Source organism: Emydura macquarii, unplaced genomic scaffold, assembly GCF_026122565.2.
Source record: "Emydura macquarii macquarii isolate MOO-44397 ecotype Brisbane River unplaced genomic scaffold, CSIRO-AGI_Emac_v2 contig_1363, whole genome shotgun sequence".
Lineage (NCBI taxonomy): Eukaryota > Metazoa > Chordata > Testudines > Chelidae > Emydura > Emydura macquarii.
In genome coordinates, this window is record NW_027131500.1 from 21,647,817 (window position 1) to 21,663,600 (window position 15,784).

Sequence of the window (15,784 nt, forward strand, 5' to 3'; positions counted from 1 at the left end):
AAATATAACTGGCAAATGTTAAAGACATAATGTAAAATTTGTGAAGATGTATTTGAATACTTAAAATACTATGCTTTAAAATCATTGCTGTATGCTTACACATTCTACTACACCCTATAGAAAGAAAATGTTATGCTACCCTGTGGGTTGCTATAAAGAATGTTTATGAAGTTCAGCCTAAGACTTAAAATACGTTGAATTGGAGAGTTTTGAAAAATGTACTATATGACACAGGAGACCAAATCATGCTAAAGTGCAGGGAAAGACTATACATCAGTTCAAAGGCTACATTATTCAAAAAAATACAACCATAAAAAAGTAATAAGATTACATTCTCACACTTCATGGCTAGTAAGGTGCATTAAGCTGCTCAGATATTCATAACTTACTGTGACATTTGGGAAGATTACATTTTGCTGTGCACAGCCATTACTGCAGCTCAGATAATAACTAGCCAGTGCATGGGCCTGGATTATGATCCCTGTCGTTGGAAACAAATTTGTGTTTTGAAGGTTGATCAGTTCCAAATCACCATTAGAAAGGGTTAATATGACATACTGTAGAGTCTGTGTGCTTATGTGTATCTAATGGGTATGCATGCATACAGTATATCAAATACAGTGCACATTGTGTATACTGGTTTTCCTGTCAATTTTTTTCTCGAAAGGTATTTCTTAAAATGCTTAAAAGGAGAAATGTTTTAAACATAGTGACTGCATTAAAATATACTTTTAATGTAATACCTACTGAAATATTTGTTTTCACAGGTTAGATTGGAAAATTAATTTGACAGCTTCCTGGATGGGTGGGTAGTGTTAATAATGTGTGTAGCCAAAAGTGAAGGATTGATAGTAGAAACGATAAGATGAAGGTGAGATCATCTTATTTGCAAGTAAATGTTGACCTGTACGGTTCTAGTGTGATAGTTGATTGGTTAGTTAAACTAAATATATAATTACATTAAAAACTATGGTGTGCCCCTTGGCTATAAGTTTGCTGTCAGCTATTGTATTTGCACCAAGAATCACTTTTACTTTTGGGTTTCTTAGTCAAGTTTCATTTTAGAGACTGGCCTTTGGAGGAAGGCCTCAATCAATCTGTTAGGGTGGGTGATGATATGCTTGCATTTAGTGTAAAATAAATAGTTATTTGAGAGTCACTTCCTTTATTTTTGATCCACTTATCTTCAGGCGTTTTTCTCTGAGGTTTTTTTTTTTTTTTTTTTAAAGTGCATTTTGTGATGTTACTACTTTAGTCAATTCCACCTGAGAATCTCAAAGTACTTGGCAACCACTAATGAATTAAGCCTCTCACTGCCCTGTGAGGTAGACATGATCCTCATTTTACAGAAGGGGGAAATTGAGCGATAGAAACTGAGTAAAGATGAGAACGAGTTGGTGGCAACATGGGAGAATTCAGATCTCCTGACTCTGCCTATGACTTTTCTAGATAATACTCCCTGCCAGATGTTTGTTTCATTACTTAATTAAATTTTTGCAATTCAGGAAAAGTGAAAAAGGAAGGGAAATATAAATCACTTTTAAAAATCACTTTCTCCATTTCTTCATACAATCTCAATCATTGTAGCATTCTCAGTTTCTTACGGTTTTTTACATGACTGATTTATGTTCAGAGCATTGAAAGGTGCTGCTTCCAAAGTGGAAACAAAATTTAGGACAGTGATTTTAGTGTTTGACTTACCATATTTAAGGGCAACAATTCTGTTCTGTTCTGTTCTGTTCTGTTGAACGTATTTGACTTCAGAACTTGACCAAGTGAATGGAGCTATAGGGTTTTATGGGAAGGCAAGAAAGAATAAGTATATTTCTGTCACAGTATAACTTCAGGAAGGAAAGTCAATTGAATTTCTAATTGGGTACTGTTAAGCTGTAGTTCTAAAGAACTGATCATACCTGTCCAAAGAATATAGTTTACTTTTTTAGTTAATTTTGAAAATATCCATATCTAGCTCTTTAGATTTACTCGCTCCCCCAAACATATCAAGATACTTGACTTTCTCATATGTGTCCCAAATTGAGATCATGACGTTATTTTCTTAGGAGAATAGATGGGGAGGGAGGAACTGCTTTGTGACATCCACCTAAATATTTGAAAGATCTAAAGAAATGGACTTCAACAAAAATTGAAATCTGTTTTCATTCTTAGAGAGTCTTACTGTAAATGGAAGGAAACATAACACAAACTTGAATTTATATCTAAGATTCACAGTATTGTATTCATATTCATCTAACTTGCTAGAAAAGTCTAGAAATATGTGGGCCTGGTGAAACTGGTAGGGTAGTACGTTAATCTCAAGAGAATTAAATTCTAATTCTAGTTCAGGTCACAAGTGAAGATGAGTTTTGAATTCTTTGTAGTTGGTCCCTTTTGTGCACATCACAAAACACCTGATGTGGCATACTCACTAGGTTCTGCTCAAGCAAGATCTGTGACCAGAAGTTCTGCAGTGTTGCTTTTCTGGATTTTAGTGCATTAGCCGATCTGTATGAGGAAGCCTGCTCATTAGTGTTGGGCTCCAATCAGTGCTGCTGTTCCTTCATTTTTAAAAAGATCATTAACAATTACTCAGGTACAATAGTTTTGTGCTACAATTTGAACATGAACAAATAAAAAACCCAAACCTCATAGTATCTTTGCTTACAAAGCTAAATGGCAGTTGATAATTAAATCCACTTTTCATCTAATATACCTGAAGTACATCTTAATGTTTGTAAGAGCAACACTTTTGTGAGGTGTGGATCAACTCTTTGCTGCAGCAGCTGTTCTCTCACCTATCTGGGACGCACTTTTACAGAAGGGCAAACTGAAACACAGAATGGTCAAGTGACTCCATCAAAGTTACACAGTAAATCCATAACAGACATAGCAATTGGATTCATGGTCTGTCACTATCCAATCCCTTTTCCGTAATCTTATCCAAATCCACCTCCACAATCTCTGTATGTATTTCAGCACACATTCTTGGGACCTTGCATAGCAAGTTCTAAATGTAGAACGATATTTGGAAATGATTGTTACTAATACTTTGCCTTTTTTCTTAAAGCTTGTAGGTGGACATTTTGATCTGGAAATGAACTTTATTATCCAAGAAGGAGAGAGTATTAACTGCATGGTAGACTTGTTGGATACATGTGATATCACTTGTCAGGCTGAGGTATGGAGTATGTTTACAGCAATCCTGAAGAAGAGTATACGGAATCTACAGATTTGTACAGAAGTGGGGCTTGTTGAACAAGTGCTACAGAGAATTGATAAAGCTGACAGTATGATTGCAGGTATGACTTTAGATGACAACAGAATACGTTTATTTGAGCTAAGTATGATTGTCTTTATATGAAACCTTAACAGAGCACTTTTATTGACAAAATAAAAAAATACACATTTGGTCATTATGTACAGAACTGCATGTATATCATCTTATTTTAATATTTTTCCTTCAGATCTCTTAGTTGATATGTTGGGAGTGCTGGCTAGCTATAATTTGACAGTCCGGGAGTTAAAATTGTTCTTCAGCAAACTTCAAGGAGAAAAAGGAAAATGGGTAAGCAACTTTGTTGTCTTAATGTTGGTTATACTGTCTCATAATCTTTCTGAACAAAAAGGCTATTTATAAACTGTTTTTTAATGACCAAAGGTGAAAGCTATAACAAAATGTAGGGATCCCTAGTAGTATTATCAATAGATGTCATCTTGCATATAAGTAACAAAATATATGGTGTAGAAGTTTGAGTACGTTACCAATTAGTTTAAAGTTTGGTGACTCTAGAAATACTGATACTTAGTGCCTCCAGTTTCCCCCGGACAAACGGATCACACTTGTCTTCTTTAGATACCCGGAAATGATTTGGTGGTGGTAGTTTTTTCTCTTGGTGGAGGATTTGAAAAAAATGTGAAGACATTTTAAAAAGGTAGATTAAAAACTACCTCCCACATACACAATGCAAAGAGCATCCATTCTCACTTTTTCTCCTTTGGGTAAAAATTGCACAACTAATTTGGTTAGCGAAGTAGGAATTTGTAGCAGGATCTGAATTGAAGGCAGTCTTGTAATATCACTTGCAGTTGGATTCCAAAGTGAGCTCTAGGTGAAAAGTCCTAGCATATTTTTTTTTAACGTTTCCTCTTAGAGTAGTATACCCCTTGCCCCCTGACAACCTCTATCTTTAAAGTTAACTTTCTTTCTCATATGATACAGATGCTATCAAATGTATTTCCTCCTCCAAGTGGAATCTAGACATCAGAACTGCTGTTTTGATGGATGCAGCAACTTCTTCAAGAATTGTTCTATGATCATTGAAAACATATTTGTAAATCTGCTTTGGTGGCCACTAAAATAACCTTCTCAATACAGATCTGCTTTCTTGCTGATTAAAAACAAATACCTATTGACTATAAAAATGTATGTTAATACTCAATTAAAATATCAAATTATCAAAATATCAAAAATATCGAATAAACAAAGGTCCAGAAATAAGTTTTGAAACCCTAACTTGCTCACATAGAAAATATTGTGTATCAAAGTATAAATTTAAGGCTAATGTAGTTAAAAATACTGCATATGTTCAGTGTGGGTAAGTTAAATTCTCTTTGTAATGTTAACATTTTTATTTCCTGACTCTCGTTTGCATTTAATATTCTTCTTAAAGAACAAATACAGAGGAAAGAAGGAGGAGAAAAACCTAGCTGCATTGCTAGGAAGTTGCATAGTTCCCTAAATCTTAAATTCTGCAGCACTAGTAGTTATCCAATTTTTTGTGCAATGCTACAGTGCTGCAGACTGTCAATTTATACGGTAAGCTCTGCCCCTCCTGCCCCTCATTATTTTCTGCACATGTATGAACCATTTTGATTTGCTTGACTTTGAAATACCTTTTTAAGATGGCACACTGGTTAGTTTACTGAGAGTGTCCTCATGAAGTTGGAAGTTTAGTATTTTTTGAATTTCCTAGGCTCAAATAGTTCGATGTTTCTTCTGAAAGCAAGAAAAACATGATTTTTGGTCCCCCTTCCTCTGTAACTCTGAGAAAGTTTAAAAGAATTTCTTTACTTCCCATCTCAGGGAAACACCGGTCATTAAATGTTTCAGGCCTCTGGAAAGTTATAAGCAAGTGAAAAAAAGAGACTTAAAACTGTGGGCCTGCAACCATAACTAAAAGACTTGATATATTAAATTGATGTAAGCTCTCATGTTTTATTTGGAGATTACTGCCATTGAATTCAATAAGAAAAGTTAGCTGTAGCACAGCTGGGCTGTCAGTGTCCAAGATGAATTTTGAGTTGATACTCTTTATTGACTACTGCTATGCTGAGAAATGTGGTGGCCTAGTGCTTATGTCTGGGGACGGATGAGAAATGTGACAAAATGTATCCTTTCTCATAATATGCATAAGCATAATATAAAAATGTTTGATATTTGCAATAATTTCTTTTAATAGCCACCGCATGCTGGAAAATTATTGTCTGTATTAAAATATATGCCTCAGAAATATGGTCCTGATGCCTTCTTCAACTTTCCAGGAAAAAGTGCTGCAGTAAGTAGTTATTACTCAAGTTTCCTATACCTTTATTTGTTATCCTCTTTTTACTACTGGCTCTTCTTTCACCTACTCCCATTTCGCTCTTTTGTTCCATGTCTAGGGTGATATTCACCAGTCTGACATTGTCCCTAGAAAGAACTATTTTTCCTGTGTAGTAACTACATCAAGATTAACTGAAATACGTTACTATTAAACATGCACTATCTTGATGGAAAGGCAAGCTATCTTAGCTAAAGAAACAGGTACAAGCAATAGCCCATTTTTGAGATTGGTTTAATTAACTCACTCTTATTTGTTGCAAGCAGAATTTTTGTCTGCTTTTATTATTTCTTCTCTCAATCTTCCTTAGCAGTGGTGCCTGCCCTGGTGCCCAGCATACAATGGAATCCCCAAATCTTATACATGCTTGGGAATCATTCCTGAGGAAGCCCCAGAATGCACCAAATTGAAAGTTAGCACAGTTCTGTTGCCTGTTCCTTTTTATGGCCAAAGCCACAGAACCTCCACACAGACTTTTTCCATTTAAATGATCAGACATCATAGATGTGACTATGACAGCACATGTTTTCTCTGTGAGCTGACTCATTTATATGGTGGCCATAGGGAAAAAAATCAGCATTTACTGCACTGTTTTACTGCAGTTCCTATTACACACACACAAAATACTACCAAAATATCGCTGCTAGGAAAATATCAGAAATACCAGGATAAAGCCAACACTATGGCACAGTAAATACTTGAATTCAGTATAAATTTTGTGGCATCCATTGGTGGTAAGGCATTTGTACACTTGAATTTTTTTTATTTTTTAAAATAGATATGTTAAAAAATGTCATGTAGTTATCTTCACCAAGGATAAGATTCATTAAAATATTTAGTTAAAAGAATAAAACATATTTTCACTACCTCACACATAACTCTAAAGATAGTCATCGTATCATCTCAAAATCTCTCCTTCATGATGTAACCTCCCTCAGACCACCCACAAACCACTTTCTGTCTTGAAATCAAACACAATGTGCTTAAGTCCAAAATAAATTTATTTAAATGAAAACTTAAGGGACTGAAAAATAAAGATAAAAATAGAAATATTCCTGAAACCTTAACTATGAGGTAACTGCAACTAACCTATTGTGGCTACTTGTACATGGTTTTACTAACTTGATTTTTTTATTGTACTTATACTGTATATAGTATCTAAGTGCCTCAAGACAATGCGAAACTCCAATATGAATATTCATTTCTTTATTTGGAAAGAAATAGGAATCCTGATATTTTAGATAATTAGCACGATATCCTAAAAAGCTCTGTGAGTTAAACCAGTTGCAGTGATATCAGCCCAGAAAAGTTGTCAGGTTCAGACATATAGACTTATTAGTGAATTACAGCTATACAAGAGGATTTATAGCATTGTGTTTGGGTAGGGATAGCTATACAGAGTTGGGGAGCATAATGAGGAGTCTGGCAACACTTATGTTCTTTGATGTTTTTGTTCATTGGTATTGATAATCTGGACAGCATCTTTGATCAGAGGGTTGTTATGGAAATTTGAGTTGAAAATTACATTGCAAGCCTGTGAAGCAAAATGTAAAAGTGAATGGTAATGATTAAAAACTGTTCAAAACAAACAGTCAAATGCTATAAAAATCGTTGTGCATATAGTTTGCAATTTACAGACTATCCAGTTAGTGTAAGTACTGTGTTTTATGGGAAGATTTTGGCTGTAAGGATTGCATTTTATCTTCTTTTGAAATCAGGTTTATAAATCTCATATTCTCATGTTTATATTTTCTGGAAGGCCAAAATAGGCATGAAATTTCTGCAGATGACTCTCTGTAGGCATAATCTACAGACTTCCATTTTTATGCTGAACTGCTTTCCACAGTCAGTTACTGTCCTCATCTTTGGGATGCAATATGGCATGCCAGCATTGTGGAGATCATTAGTTTGTAAATTTCACTTTTCTGTTAGTACACAAATGAACAAGATCAGCTTAAGGCAATTTTAGATCAAAGACTTCTGCAAAAAAATTTTCATTTCATTATAAATTGTTTTTATTGAGCTATAAATATTTTTGTCATTAAATTTTTAAAAACTAAAGATTCAAAAAAAAAAAAAAAAAGAGACGGGGCCATTTTATTGTTGTAGTAACACACTGGGAGTCTATAACTCACACCCTGTCTTGTCTTAGTGCTTAAATGATTTTATGTTAAATCTTTCTATATTAAACATTTATCTTACTTCCTTTAGGCTATTGCCTTACCTCCTATAGCCAAGTGGCCCTACCAGAATGGATTTACCTTTCACACTTGGTTAAGAATGGATCCTGTAAATAATATCAATGTGGATAAGGATAAGCCTTACTTATATTGGTATGTATTGTGAAACCCTATATTTCTCATGTTTGTTCCATTGTGTTCATTTTTCAATGGTCTCTGCTTTTGTTGAAAAAAATAACCTAATAAACATTCTTGTTTACATGCAAATTTAGTTTAATTTCTTTAAAAAATTTTTTTTGTAGTTTCCGAACAAACAAAGGACTTGGTTATTCTGCTCACTTTGTTGGAGGCTGTTTGATTGTGACATCAATAAAATCAAAGGGAAAAGGATTCCAGCACTGTGTGAAATTTGATTTCAAGCCACAGAAGGTGGGTTAAGCAAGTAAAATAATTCAAATAAGTACCATAAATTACAACAGTACATATATGTAATTAAGCATTAGTTGTACTTACTCTTTTATTTAGACCAGTGTCTTAGTAAACTCAGGGGAGCGTTCTGTTTTGTTTGCTAGTCACTAACTTCATATGGACCCAGAAAAACATTGTCTGTAAAAATATCACCCGTGTGTCAATTGGTATTATTCAGAAAACGTCTTCCATAAGTAAAATTTATGTACATAGTAACCTGCATTTTTTTTGAGATTCTGATTTTATACATTCCCCAAGCGTAAAAGAAAATTTACCAGGTCATTATTTTTTAGTAAATTGTAAAATCACAAATGTGGCCTTGGTGAATAGTGACTGAAAATTAGATCTACTGGCTGTTGGCTTAATTCTGTGAAATGAATTGATGGTCTTTGTCTGTTTCTTGCTGGATAAGTGTCCACATCAGTTGATATTTGTGACGGTTATTGCAACAGAAAAGGTGAGGATTGAATAGATATCAGGATTTTGGGAAATTAATGGGAAAGCATAGGAGAACTTTAATTGTTACTGCTTTTGGAATTCACATTCTGTACACTGAATAAATAGAAGACTTCACTTGTTAGGGCCGATTATTATTATTATTAAATTAATTAGCGTACACCACAATTTTATTGTTTTTAACCCTTTAAAAATTAGCAAAATAGGTAACTTATAGGTTTACCAAAATGTATTTATTATGGAGAATTTATTTTCCTGTATGACCTATCCCTAAGAACTCTCAGCACATATAGACAATTTGAGATTTCTTGTCTGTTCTCTTTTCTTGCTCCTATTTCATCTTTCTCCCTCTTACAATATTTGTTTCCCTTTCCCTGACAAGTTCTGAACAAAATATTCATCCTAAATGACTGACTTACTCACACTGCCCTCTGCTCTGTGCCAGTTTCTCTCAATTCTCTGCGTGAATGGACTAGTGGATAGAGCAGTGAAGTGGGGCTCTGGAGACAGACCTGGGTTCTGTTCTTTACTATGCCACTGGCCTGCTGGGTGATCTTGGGCAAGTCACTTCCACTCTGTGTCTCAGTTTCCCCATCTCTGAAATAGAGATTATGATGCTTATCTCTTTTGGAAAGCACTTGGAGATTTACTGATGAAAAGTGCTATATAAGAGCGAGGTATTATCATTATTATACATGCTACCTCTTCCCTGATAATTCCTGGGCTGACGGAGTGTTGAAGAATCTACTAGGGACTTTTCAGGTGGGAAGAGTATGGAGATGAGGGCAGACAGGACTCAAAGCAGTCAACAGACGAATTTTAACAAAAAGCACAGGCTACCAATCCTCTCTTATTACCTATTTGCTCCCTGGGATTACTGTTTATAATTATTTTACCTAGTGTGATCACAATCAGATAATATGTTTTTAAATACCACTTAGCGCCAGCTGTAGATAAATAGTGTAGTTTAAAGAAGTGTTGTTTAAAAATGTACGTATTAACGTGTTGGCTAACACGTTTATGAAACTTTGTTTTCCTACTCTAATCAGAGGTTTAATCTTTTCTCAAGCTATTTTAAGGAGAACCCAGATCCACGTGTAAGAGAGTACACTAAATGAGTCATACTTTATAATTTTTCAGTGTTTCCAGAAAGGGTGTTCCTCTCAACTCTCATGAGTTATTCCACATTATTGAATAATCATGTTTAGCAATATGGCATGACTTGATTTAAGTGGTTTTATACAAATTTTCCTTGCATATTTAGTAGACTTGAAAATATGTTTGGTTTTTCAAATGGAACACTCATCTGGTGTTTCTACAAACAAAACAAAACAAAAAAATGGTGTAAACATTTGTGGGAGAGCAGACTTTCAGATTCACTTTGGAAATTCTTCTCAATAAGTCCTTGCTGTACATGTGGATTCTGTTTGACCATTTGACACACACATCCTTGGAGACTCTTTAAGCTTTGCTGTCAACCTTGCTGTTCTTTGGAATGATAGGATTTGCAATATTCATTGTCCTAAGCACAACAAAATTTAAGTACATTAACAAAGCAAGATACAGTATTTCTTTTGCCAATTGTTTTGGCATAAATAGTGTCCTTAGTGTCATCAGGAAGATTTTGTTTACTGTGACTGTACATCTCCTTTAAGATCATACACCTCCTTGTCAATACACTGCGTGACTTGGACCCACTCTTTAGGTACATTAAATTAGGCCAGGCCAGCAGTGAATGTCTCATCTCTTCCACATTAATTTAAAGAAATCCGTGAGCCTTCTCCAAAATGTTTTCTGCCTTTTCATAACTTGTATCAATAGTTTTGATCATCTGAGATCCAGGTATTTTCAATTACTTCAAAACATACTTACACAGGCTTAAAAGTATCAATAATTATTCTCTTATTATTCAGTGGTATATGGTTACTATAGTGCATATCTACAACCGCTGGAAGAACAGTGAACTTCGGTGCTATGTGAATGGAGAACTAGCATCGTATGGAGAGATAACGTGGTTTGTCAATACCAGCGATGTAAGTAGCTTTTATTTAATTTTATGTTACTTAATTTTCATACTTGGAGTGGCTGAAATTGTTTTTTTTGCACTCAAATCTATTTTTGGGTTTTGGTAAACCTGGCTTGTGTTGAGAGGAAAAAAAGGAGTCTTCCAACAGAATTTTGAATAAATAATTTAAAAAAACCCAGTAATCTTCTGTATCTGGTGACACATGTGGCATTTTATAATAGGTAAACTAAAAGAATGCAAATGTAGTCAGTGTGCAAGTGAAAGTTATGGTCCCAGTTCTGCAGACACTTTTATGCACATCCATTATATTACTTACATGAACAGTACATTGATTACTGATTGGAGTAAAGTTATATGTATGCTTAAATGTTTGCAGGATTGGGTCCTAGTGTTCACCCCATATCATTTCTTTTTAACAACTTATTTTCCTCTTCTGCAGTTTTACTTTCTACTCTCCTAACATGTGGAAGACAGTCTAATAATACTGATTTCCGACATGGTACTGAGCCACCAAGACATTTAATGTTACCTCAGTAATACAAAAATATCTGATTTTTCTGATAGTGTATGTTTGACAGTTCTAGAACTTCGCTTCTTAACTCTCTCTCCCCCCAATAATATAGTTGCAGATATGTCCTATCTGTATTTGAGTAGAGTTAAAAACAGCAGAGACCATCTAGCTTATTTTTATTAATATTGTGTATATTATGTTTTTTTGCAAATTCTAGACATCGCTGACAGCTAAATAAAATTAAAAATAATTTTTGCTATTAGTTTGCTTATAAAACAAACATATCCTTCATTTATTTAACTACAGGTCTTGAAAAGATTCATTTTTATTTATTAATGCAGCCTTGCAAAATTAGCATGAAAGTTTTTCCAGGTTGGGCACCCAGTTTACTTGCCCCGTCTGTGATGATTGAATTGGGAGAGGAAGATTTTGCTATTTGTCTGCTGAAAAGAAATTCTTCACCCTGATCAATTATAATATTGAAAGGCTGTTTTGGGGGTAAAATAAACTTATTGCTTTTCTTAAGAATAACAAATACATAATTCATTGATTAATACTCGTGTGCTTTAAACCCTTTCTTGTCTTTTATTGTGTACAATTATATTCTATGTTGTCCTTTTCAGACATTTGATAAATGTTTCCTGGGTTCTTCAGAAACAGCAGATGCTAATCGAGTGTTTTGTGGGCAGATGACAGCTGTTTACCTTTTTAGTGACGCTCTCAATGCTGCTCAGATTTTTGCCATTTATCAGCTTGGCCTGGGATACAAGGTATTTTGGAGTTGAGGGAATAGTTCCCAAAAGGTTAATTCTAATAAGTCAATTCCTTTAGAATTTTAGGATGTCAATGACAATGATGTATTTAATGTTCTTAGCAGCCTATTTTTTTATTGTTTTACTTAGGCTTATAGAAATAAAGTATCTAATATAACAAAATATAAATTAATCTATTCAAAATTATAAAAGTGTAATGAGGAAAGAAAGAAATGTATAGCTATAACACGCACTGTGTTTGTCATGGACATTATTTTCTTGACTGAAGTGTGACAATTGAGGTTTATTTGTAGGCTTTGTACCGCCATCCAGCTGCTACTGAGCATGAACTTTCATAAATATGACTCTCTATAGTCACCTGGGGTTTTAAATGGTTTAAAACAGTCTTGCATAATTTTATTACAAAAAATGATATTTTATTCAATAACACGACCCTGTGACTTTTTGCATTTTTCTGTACATTTACCGTTTCTTATTTTTGCCATGATCCATAACCTGCCTTGGGTAACTGAGTTCTAAAAATGCTATAAGCCAATCTACATGAGAAGAGAACATTTCATAATGTAATTAAAAAACATTCTTCATATAAATTCACTGTCAGAGTGGAAATTGTAACACAGCAGAATTGTCTGCTAGTGTTTTGTTTTCCTTCTCTTCTGTTGTATGACACTGAAATCCTACTCCATAAAATGAAATAGATGGTCCATGTATACAATCCCAATAAAACCTAAACCACTCTCCCTTCCCAACTTGGCACATATTAAATTTGGTATTAAAACGAAGCTAATGTAAATAATAAACTCTGTTTGCTATCTTTACTGTCTCATTCACTTCTCAGAAGTCCTGCTTTGGGTTTTTGGGTGATGGGGAGGACCTTGCTAAGTTGATAGAGCACTAACTATTAACTGTGGCCAGATTGTTTTCTTTGTGAAGGCTTGCTACCAAATTTATTTACTTCATGCCAGAAAAGTATATTGATGCTTAATTTAACACATTAAAAGTGACAAGCACTGAGGTTTAGTTCTGTTATGCTATTTACTTATTTATTGTTTGTATTGTGGTAACCCTGAGGGCCTAAGTTGGGGATTGTGTCCCCTAGGTGCTATACAAACACACAATATTTTGTCCTTACCTCTGCCCAAGGAGCACTATATTTTCTTCTGCTTTTCTTCGCTAAGGGAGTAATAGAATTCCCTCCTGCCCTTTTCTTTCTTTAGGGCAGAAAAAACATTACATAATACTAACTGCAAAAATTGTTCTGATATAATAGTGTTATAATGGGATTTTTCTGATGCATTGCTGGAATAGAGGAGTAATGCTGTGGGTTTTTTTAGTAATTGTTTTGTTTCCTGTTGTATTTTCTGTGTAAGTCATCTTAATTTTTTTTCTTCCTCCTATCATTCTAGGGAACGTTTAAATTCAAGACAGAAAGTGATCTCTTCCTTGCTGAGCATCACAAACTGTTACTGTATGATGGCAAACTGTCTAGTGCTATTGCTTTCACATACAATCCAAGGGCTACTGATGCACAACTCTGTCTAGAATCATCCCCCAAGGATAACCCTTCTATCTTTGTTCATTCACCACATGCTCTGATGCTTCAGGTACTTTGGCACTTTTAGTAGACTTGAAAATGTCTTGTACTTCTGAAATCTGAAACCAAGATTTTTTAGGGCCAAGATAGAGGGGCCCAGATAACAGACTAATCAGAAGAAGCTAGCAGAGCTGCACTCCTCTCCTTCCTCAACTTTTTAGTGGGAGTAGGTGTGGAGAACTGTTCCCAGCTTTTTAAAGTAACACTCCTCCCTTTGTCATCAAGCCTCCTACCTTCTCCCCACTTCCACCACCTTAAATCAGGCTCTCCTTTCCTATCAATTCTGGTCAGACACCCCAAGAGGGAGGGATTCTCAACCCCTTCTAACCAACTTTGATTCTTGTCATTGCATATAGACCAACCCTTTTCCACGTCAGACCTGTGCACTGTATTTAGAAAATAACTTTAAAAACAGCGTTCTTCCTCTTTCTTTTTTCTTCCACTTCCACTCCCCCAAAATTCCACACATCCCAAATACCTTTTCCTGAGGACATTATATTCTAACTTTTCCTTCTTCCATCCCAGGACCTCTAACACCTTGCTCTCCTCCACTGCAGGAGAGCATAGGGGCACTCCAGAAAGGGCAAGCAAGACGCGGAGCTACTCTGTTACCAGAGACCATGTTTTGCTTTAGGGCAGCCTGGCCATCTCCTATATGTCCATCTAAAGTCATCTTTGAGATCCAGCACAGTAAACAGATATCCCAGGCTCTGGGTCAGGGACTTTTTGTGTGTACTTGTTTCCTCAACGGAAACAGCTCTGTTACTTGTAGCAGCTTCTTTGTGTGGTAACAATCTGATTTTATATTAAAGATACTCTTAAATATTTAAGTCAAATTATAACTGTTTTAAAGTGGTTTTGGAAAAGGTTTTAATCTTCTTTTAATTCTTTGTCAGGATGTGAAAGCAGTCTTAACACATTCTATCCAAAGTGCTATGCATTCAATTGGAGGAGTGCAGGTACTTTTCCCTCTGTTTGCACAGTTAGAACATAGGCAATATTCATCGGATCAAGTTGACACAACTGTTTGGTGAGTATGTATGGTTACTTCATTTCATCTTTTTAAAGCTTTATGTAAGTGAAATTGTTTTTTGTTTAATTTAAGTGGCCGCAGAGCTAGCAACCTTATGTTGTAAAGAATTTTCGTGGTTTACAGTTAATTATTTTCAGTAAGACAGAGCAGCAAGTAAGGGGAAAACTTACGTCAAGCTTCTCTACATAAATACAATGAATTGAAGATTACATGTGCCTTAAATGTCAGAAATGTACAGCTTCTAATAAATATAATTAATAAGATAATTGAAGGTTGAACTAGAAATCATGTCTCTGTGTTTAGGCAAAGAATTAACTCCAACTAATGCAATTGTGGTACTATTATTTGAATGCTTTATTTCTATTCTCAAGGCCAGAAGTTGTTAAGCGTCTTGTGCATAGGACCATGAGTTGAAGTAAAGATTATTGACACCATGTTTTCTATGCAAACTTGCACAAATGAAAAAAGATTTCACATCTTGTGATAGTTATATAATGCATTTATAGGGTACTAGAAATATGAAAATTCTACATGAGCTCTTTTCAACGAGGGGGAAAAGACTTCTTGAAGCTCCTAGGAAGATAAATTGATAATCCTGACCTATAGCGCATGATCAGTGAAAGATATGTTATATGCCCTGACTATCTCATTCTGTTGGGCTAACTCAAGCTTGCTGTTGGGTTGTCAAGAACAAGAAAATTGTAAGGGACTCATAATACACTCTGTAGTTAAGGTTGCAAAAATGTTTCCTTTAGAACCACTTGTTTTACGAACTCAAAACTTTCCAAAACACATTTTACTTTTTGGGCTAATTTATTTTTGTGGTGTGAGTGTAGGGGAAGCTGAAGCAATATCCTTCTGTAGTAAAAACATCTGAAATATGAAAATGGGCATAGATGTAACCCTTATTGAGAGCTAATACCTTTGCTCGTATTAAAAATTGTTTTCATTTAGTAAAGTTATTAGTATTTGTAAATTATGTTCTGGGCATGATCATTAAAAAACTGATAAAAAATATAGATGTATGTATTTGAAGAAAAATCCACATTTTGGGGTGGGATTTTCAAAAGCACTTAAAGGAGTTAATCCCATAGTTTTGTGCTCTTAAATCCTTTAGGCATTTTTAAAATCTCCTCCTTAATTCCT

General features: G+C 34.8%; 1 protein-coding gene across 6 annotated transcripts in view; it reads left to right on the forward strand.

The window, feature by feature from the left end:
* Positions 1 to 15,784, forward strand: part of LRBA (LPS responsive beige-like anchor protein) — a 576,880-nt gene that overhangs the window by 70,313 nt on the left and 490,783 nt on the right. For all 6 annotated transcript variants that reach the window (XM_067551903.1, XM_067551904.1, XM_067551906.1 and 3 more), the window contains 9 exons: positions 3,065 to 3,296; positions 3,462 to 3,562; positions 5,457 to 5,552; positions 7,809 to 7,930; positions 8,080 to 8,206; positions 10,615 to 10,734; positions 11,862 to 12,008; positions 13,418 to 13,615; positions 14,502 to 14,635. In XM_067551903.1, coding sequence (XP_067408004.1) covers positions 3,065 to 3,296; positions 3,462 to 3,562; positions 5,457 to 5,552; positions 7,809 to 7,930; positions 8,080 to 8,206; positions 10,615 to 10,734; positions 11,862 to 12,008; positions 13,418 to 13,615; positions 14,502 to 14,635 — 1,277 coding nt within the window. The remainder of the gene's footprint in view (positions 1 to 3,064; positions 3,297 to 3,461; positions 3,563 to 5,456; positions 5,553 to 7,808; positions 7,931 to 8,079; positions 8,207 to 10,614; positions 10,735 to 11,861; positions 12,009 to 13,417; positions 13,616 to 14,501; positions 14,636 to 15,784) is intronic.